At 31.7% G+C, this 8,334-nt stretch overlaps 1 protein-coding gene across 1 annotated transcript; it reads right to left on the minus strand.

The window, feature by feature from the left end:
• Positions 1–1,123: 1,123 nt before the first annotated feature.
• LOC107857244 (transcription repressor OFP15) lies at positions 1,124–2,287 on the minus strand. The gene has a single exon (XM_016702174.2). The coding sequence runs from the start codon at positions 2,175–2,177 to the stop codon at positions 1,263–1,265; it is 915 nt and encodes a 304-aa protein (XP_016557660.1). The 5' UTR covers positions 2,178–2,287; the 3' UTR covers positions 1,124–1,262.
• Positions 2,288–8,334: the final 6,047 nt, after the last annotated feature.

Below are 8,334 nucleotides of genomic sequence, written 5' to 3' on the forward strand. Positions count from 1 at the left end.
TTAAATTGTATGACACTCATAAAACAAGTGTACACAGTTGTCTATTGTACCAATGGATAACTCTTTAGTCCTCAAAAATTAAATTTCCCCAACCAACAACTATTTCTATTTCAGCTCTTGCAATTAATTTTAGGAATTTTATTACTCACAATTTTGGTATTTTTTGGGGTCTTATAAAAGAAAATTTAAAAATAAGATATTAGTAATACATATCGATGGCGAATAATTCAAGGTGTAAAGCATTCATGAAACATATGAGATCAGAGTTGTTTGTCGTTCATTCGCTCTCTGTTCAACAAAGGACATAGATTAAAGAGTGTTTTTACTCCCGATTGAGACTCCAAACGCAAATTCATATTAATCGAGCCTCGTGGTAGGAACCAAACACCAAATTAAAAATAAAAAAGTACATTGATGCAATTAGATATCAATATAATACTACAATTTAATGCACTTGCTAACTACACCAACAATAAGAACAACAATAAACTCAATGTGGTTTCATAAGTGGGGTATGAGGAGGGTAATATACTAATATGTACGAAGCCGTAATACCTTACATTGTGAGGTCAAAGAGGTTGTTTCTGATAAACAGCTCAACTCAATTAAAGCATATCAAACAACAAGAACGTAATTAAAGCAAAAACAAAGATGAAGACAGCAAAGGTAAGCGCGATGGACTAAAGTTCCTGTTATGCATAAGGTTTAAGAAAGGATTGAACTATAACTCTATTTAGGGGTCTTTTGGTTGGGAAATAATTATTCCGAGATAATTAATCTCGAAATTAATTATCCCGAGATAACTTATCCCACCATGCATATGAATAACTTATCTCATCACTATGGTGTAAATGGTGGGGTAAATTATCCCGCTATTAATTAATATGCCTCCAACCAAACATGGGATAAAACAAAGAATTGTTATATCCCAGGACTACTTATCCTTTATACCTCACACCAAACGATTCTAGGGTCTAGTACATGCATTCAATCTTGCCTTATATTTTCACTAGAAGATATTTCCACAACTTGAATAATACTTTCACAACATAAATAATACGATAAATGAAGCAAAGAAATAACAAAAATTACTACTACTACTACTAAAAAGGGTCCAAAAACATTAAAAGAGAGTCAACATTAATAACTTTTATAGATAGAAAAAAATAGAACTAGTACTACTCTACTAGTATACATTTACATTTTTTTTTTCTAAATTTTTGTTCCAAATCAAAAGGATGATGAAAACAATGCTATACACATCAACATTGTTTTTTTCTTTGAATAACCTCATCTTCTTCTTCTAACAAAGACAAACAAACACTAGATGAACTAGTAGAAGAAGAACAAAATGACAATGGAGATGTGAATGAATTATGACTTGTTGTTGTTGAAGATGATGATACACATTGTTCTTCATTAACACTTTTCATCATTGTAGAATCACTAGCACCTAGAGTCGATGGGTGCGTGTTCGATTCGCCAAAACTAGTGTATTTTTGAAGAAACTGAAACGGGTGCGACATCAGAACTGAAGAGTCCGCGCAACTTAGACCACCAACACCATCATCATTGCTGTTAGTTCCAAGATTGACCAATAAATCAACAAAAGCACCAACAATATAACCATGGTTACTCTTACAATTCACTTTCAAATAACATGTCAATAACTCTTCAAGACTTTCCCAATCTTGAACCCCATGTGCCTCAACCATTTCTTCCATTGATTCTCTAAAATCCACAAATGGATCTTTTGAATCCAATCCCATTACTATAGCACTTTCTTTATCAAATATTGGAACAAAACTAATATCAATATTATCAACACTTGTACTAGTATTAATAATATTGTTGGATTCTTGAAAATCAAAAAATAACCTCTCTTTCTCTAATCTCAACCCTTTAATCACTTTCTCTATGCAATCTTGACCATTGATAGTTGTTGTAGTAGAAAAACTTGTTTCATCAACTTCACTAAAGAACTCATCAAGACTATAACTAGTTGTGTCATTATCATTATCAAGATGAAAAGTGGAGTTGAATATGTTGTTGTTGTTGTCGTCGTCGTCTTTGTTTAATCTAAAAGATAGGGTTTTTGGTTTTGTACAAGTTGGTAATGGCCATGGCCATGGAGAAGAAGTTTGTGATGAGTTCTTGAAGAGAGAAGAGAGCTTCATAGTTTTGGCCTATGTTTTTTTTGTTGTTGTTGTTGGTTATGTTGAATCAAATGAAAATAAATGAGTGAACTAACTCTTTGAAATTTGAATAGTTGGTTTGATGGGTGGGTAAAAATTTATGAGACCTATATATTTTTTATTATTATCTATTTTGGTTTTTCTTTTGTTTTGTTTTTTCCTTCTGTTAGATATGTATTATCATCAAAGAATGTGATGCAGCGAATGAGGTTGTTCCTTCCTTAATCAGAGGCCTTGAGTTCGAGTCCTGGGTATGGAAAAGTCCTTGGTAGGGAGCGTTTTTCCTGAATGGACCCTACGCGATGTGAATCCAAATTAGTTGAGCTTCAATACGGATATCGAATATCGAATGAGAAATCAAAAAAAAAAAAGATCTGTATTAGGTTTACAAAAAGGCAGCCCAGTGCACTAAAGTATTCGCTATGTGCAATGAGCCCTGAATATGGAAAAATACTTGGTAGGGAACGCTTCCACTGAATGGGCCCTACACGGCGCGAATTTGAGTTAATCGGGCTCCAATGCGGACCGAATGAGAAACCAAAAAATAAGATACGTATTAGGTTTACAAAAAGGCAGCTCGGTGCACTTTTAAAATGTTTGCTATGCGTAGGATCCGGGAAAGGACGTACACAATCTTACTTTGCATTTCTGCCAGATGTTGTTTTCAAGGCTTGAATCTGTGACTTCCTGATCACATGACAATAACTTTACCAGTTACTCCAAGGTCCCCTTCAACTTTGAATATTTACGTTAGACTAAAATAGTCATATATTTTATTATGGTTAAGAAATAAAAAGAGGTAGAAGACACAATATCATGTTATTATTAGTTTGATGTAAACACCATATACATTTTAATCATGAATATACCGTTTAACTTGTGGTTTATTGTAAATTAATATTTATTCTTATAAATATTTGATCGTAATTTAATTTTTATTATTATATATTATTACTTTAAAACTAATATAAAAATTTATAAATTTTAAATTCTCAATTCAACAACATGTCATTTGTTGGTTGTGAATATGAGATAAAATTAAAGTGAATTTTCTATTTTTTGTTATTTTTGAAGGCAATTAATGCAATGTGGACTGTTTGTTGTTCAAAACATATGATTCTAAAGTTGGCTCATAAAAATAAGGGGCTTGGTGGGGTATACTGCATTTATTTATATGTAATAAAAATACAACAATATATATATATACGTTATACTATTTTATAAGTAAGTGAATTAAATATTTGTTCAGAAAGAATCAGAAGGTCCCATCTAGTAATTGTATAAAAAATAAATAATAAAATATATACCATCAAATGTCCCAATGGAGTGATAAGTATTTTTTTATTCGAGGAGTGAATATTTAGTCATCTTTAATAGAGAACGTTTTACCTTCAAAAAGAAACTTTTTAACGTAAATTCAAATCAATCCGATCCAAAAATAGATACCTAACACCAAAAAATTAAATGAAGTGATACTATTTAATATACATCAGATTTAGAGTTTTAATTAGTTGCAATAAAAAAAGAAGGAATCAAAAGAAGTTAGGTTTAGGTGTTTGGCCATGGTTGAGATTTGAACAAAAAAAAAGTATTTAAAGGTAGGGTGTGTTTGGTAAGGAGAAATTTTTTTTCTTATTTTTTGGTGTTAGATAAGTAAAGAGAAGAATATCGTTTTAAAGACATTTATATATAATCTAGCGAAGCGCTATGGAGGTCGGATGGGGTGGAGAGTAGGGGTTCGAGGGTGGTTTATGGCGGGATGGTCGAGGGTTAAGGCTGGGGTGTCGGATAGACAGGGAAGAGATGATGGACTTAAAATATCACTCGTGAAATTTATATTTTCAACATTCAGTTATGGACAAAATTTGATCTAATGTTCGGGGAATTAGGTGGACAAGTCACGTGTCTAATACAGTGGCGGAGCCAGACTTTTGATTAAAGGTGTTCATATTTTTCCTTGGGCAATGAACTGTTTAAAAAATAAAGAAAATAAAATACTGCTGCATCTGCCAAGGTTCAAACCCGGATTGTTAATATGAAAATGCACACTCTTGACCACTGGACTATGCTTTTCTAGCTTGTCAAGGGTGTGCAACAACATGTATATAACCATAAATATCTACATTTAACCTATATACTCGAAAAAAAAATTCGACGAAGGGTGTTCATCTGACCACCTTTCGATGGCTGTAGCTCCACCCCTGTGTCTAAATGAGTCGTCTCCAGGTATGCTAGGTGACTGCAGGTTCGTGATCGAGGTCTAGGGCTTTCTTCATCGTAGTTGCCTTTAGAAGATATATTGACCTTGTTGTTAGGCCAGACTTAGTGAATCGGGGTAGTAGATTCCTAAGAGGTAGAGCAGCGTCTAGGGAATCACAATCGAAAGATTTTCCTCTATTACTTATCTCATGTCTAGGTTGACTCAGATAAACGTCAAATTTCAGTGGTTTGATTCTTGTGAGAAGAGTTTTCAGGAGTTAAGACTCGACTCACTATCGCTTTGGTTTTAACTCTGCCTGAGGGCTCAACTAGTTTTGTAGTTTATTGTGATGTAAAAAAAACATTTTTTAAGACGTTTATTTTCCTAAAAAAAATTATCGCGGGATAACTTAATCGGTCATCTTTAATTAGAGTTCTCGAGGATGCAAATGAAAGTTTAAGAGATGGAGACCGTTGAGAGACTTTAATTTGATATGGACATGAATTGATGGAGAGGCTTGAGGATTAAATAATAATATTTGATTTTTGGGCTCACAAAATTTTATAGGTGATTTCATTAAATGATATGTAGCTGATAAATATTAAGTATTATAATAAATACTCTTAAATGTGGAAATTGATTTATAAATAAATAGTTATGTGTCATTTAGATATTTTTCTTTTTTGAAAATAAAATTGTACATTAGATGAACGTGTTGAAACTGATATTAAACAATAATGTGTTTAGTTTAAAAATGTCAATAAGGTGATCTTCTAATAGAATGAAACAATAACAACAACGTAATCATTGTAATCGCATGAGTGAGTTCGGAAAGATACGCTGTATGCAGATCTTATTTATGCTTTTATTAGGTAGAGAGGTTGTTTTTTATATATATATAAAAAAAGAACAGTCCGGTGCACTAAAGCTTCCGCTATGTGCAGGGTTCGGGGAAGGGCCTCACCACAAGGGTGTGTTGTACGCAGCCTTACCTTGCATTTCTGCCAAAGGCTGTTTCCAAGGCTTGAACCCGTGACCTTCTGATCACATGACAACAACTTTACCACTCTACTAAAAGAAAGTGTTTGAAGCGGGATTGTAAGAAAAATATAACAATAAAAAAACATGATATAATGAAAATAAACAACGAATAATGACATTTTAAAGAATAAGAGAATACACAACTACTAAATAACACTACTAATATTGAGAAACGATGGGTCGATTGAAGTTCGACATCAACCTGAGACTAAGAGCGACTCATATGTCAAATAAAGATCGCCACGTGAAAAACTGGGGAGAGAAGGAGGCTAGCCATCTAGTTTAAATGTGACAACACTACGTTCTATCCTTTTATCTTAATTCTCGACCTCCAAACATTTCTATCTACGGTCATATCCTCAGTAAACTGAAATTATGTCATATCTTATTTGATCACCTCCCATTTTTTTTTTAGCTCGCATCTACCTCTTCTAATTCGGGTACAATCGACCTATCGCATCTCATTATTAGTGCATCCACTCACCTCCTGTTCACAACTAAAATGATGTAAATACATTATAATAAAATTATAAATTTTAAAGTGTCTTTGTAAGAAAAAGAAAAAGAGAAAAATAATAATAACATATCCAGTATAATTTATAAGTAAAAATTTCAAAAAAATAAAGTATATGCAGACATTACCTCTACCTCGTAGATATATAGAGGTTCTAATATACCCTCAGCTTAAAAAGAGAAAGGACAAATGTAAGAAGAGAATAAGTTATCAGAATTTTCTGCTTCAAATTTCATCGTAGCTAAGAAATTAAATAAATAAATGACACATATCTTAACCAATAATATTACACTAATTATCCATTTTTTATATATAATTTTATCTAATTTTTTATAAACATCAAATGTGAGTAAATATTTGAGATAATACATCGAAACACCTTTAAGTTTGTAGCCAAAATTTACTTTAGACCCTAAACTAATCGGGGAATTATTTACCCCCCTTAACAACTTCCAAGTGAATTTTTTTCCACCCTAATTGCTGACGTGACAATTTTTAAAAAAATCAACGCGTAATTTGCTTAAAAATCATGGAAAATGATGGGTCCCACCTTTTAATTTTACAAGTTTTCTTTTTATATATATATATATATATATATATATTAGATTAAAAAAAATAAAAAATTCACTTCCATCATCATCTTCTTCATAACCACCCCTTCCCCCGCCCCCAACACCCCCATTTATTCATCTTCTTCATATCCTCCACCCCCACCCAACTCTGTTTCTTCATCTTCTTCATTTAGGCTAATTTTTTTTTTTTTTCAAGAACACCATTACTAAGCTCCATTAACCCCTCCCTTCATTAATTTTTGTTTACTTTTATTTAATTTTTTCAGATGACTATATCCAATTTGTGATGATAAATAACTTATGACAATTTATCACTTCCTCGTTGTTTTTGAGAAGGTTTGAAATAATGGTGAAAAAAAATTAAAGCAGGAAGCATTTTCATGGTAGATCGGAACAAAGGAACGAATATTAGCATTATTGCTGCTAAATCGTTTGGTAGATCTGAAATTATTGTGGATGAGTTTAAGTTTTGTTCTACTTGCAATTGTTGATTTCTAAATGTTGATAGAGGAGTCACGGCTTAATCTACATGAACAAGTTATTTATCAAGTTCTTGTTAAATTCAAATCAAGTTATTGGTGTTAATGGTGAAAATGGTGTTAATGGTAAAAAACAAATTAAAGGAGGAGGAGAAAATGGGGCTGGGGGGCTGTTAAAGAATTGAAGGAGGAGGAACGGGTTGGGGGGCTGGAGAGGAAGAAGAAGTAGGGGGGTTCTTTTTATTAAAAATAATTATATATATATATATATATATATATATATATATATATATATAAAGTACAAATATAGTTTTTACTTTTTAAAAAAAAATATATAAAAATAATTTTTATTGGATTATTTTTTTTAAATAAATTACAATTTCTTATGTGGTAATGACATGACACTGATTTACAATTACGTGGGGCGCGTGCACTTCACTCTCCGTATTGAGAGTGGTATAATATTTTTAGGGTGGAAAAAAATTCATTTGAAAGTTGTTAAGGGGGTAAATAATTACCCGATTAGTTTAGGATTTAAAGTAAATTTTGGCTACAAATTTAGGAGAATTTCGATGCATTTATCTCTAAATATTTACATATTTATTTACTTATACATATACATACATGCAAGGTTGAACATCATATCTATCACGTGTCTTCCACGTGCCTCCTAGAAGTACATGCACATGAGAGGGACCATCCTATTTAGTTTTCCTAAATTTCTTTATCTTGGTTTTTTTTTTTTAATATTTTATGGTTTTTGTTATATACTCAGATTCATTAAAATTTTGAAAGAATTTATGGTATATATTTTTCCTAATATAAAGAGAAGAATGTTTTTTTTTTTTGTTTTGTTTGCTAGTCTACATAAATGATAGTATACATGATGCTCATAAAATTAAATTAAATTTTTAAATAAAGGGTCAAAATTGATAGAATTTTCTCTTCTTTAAACTTTCTATCATCATTAAAAGAGAAATTTTCAAAAAAGACTTTATGTTTTGAGCTTAGTTAGAGATATATAATTATGATTAGGAGACCGGGGAGTGAGATAGAGATGAGAGAGGAAAGCTATATATTTGAGAAATACATGTTGTATCTATGAATAGAGCCTAATATATACATGCTAATACAGATTTTATATTAGAGCAATCACAACCTGTATCAATGGTCTGCTTTGAAATTGTAAGGCAAAGATGTATCAGTATCAATATACCATCCCGAATGTGTCACTATGTACAAACAGTCACCCACCTAGCTCCGCTCCGGCCCTAATCTTAAACTAAACAATCCCTAAAATTTTAGCTATTGTTTAGAGACAACACTAAAAAGT

The sequence above is a fragment of the Capsicum annuum genome, chromosome 8, assembly GCF_002878395.1.
Source record: "Capsicum annuum cultivar UCD-10X-F1 chromosome 8, UCD10Xv1.1, whole genome shotgun sequence".
NCBI classification, from domain to species: domain Eukaryota; kingdom Viridiplantae; phylum Streptophyta; class Magnoliopsida; order Solanales; family Solanaceae; genus Capsicum; species Capsicum annuum.

What these genes read in the sequence shown, in the direction of transcription:
- LOC107857244 (XM_016702174.2), bottom strand. Translation starts at nt 2,177, where the DNA reads ATGAAGCTCTCTTCTCTCTTCAAGAACTCATCACAAACTTCTTCTCCA.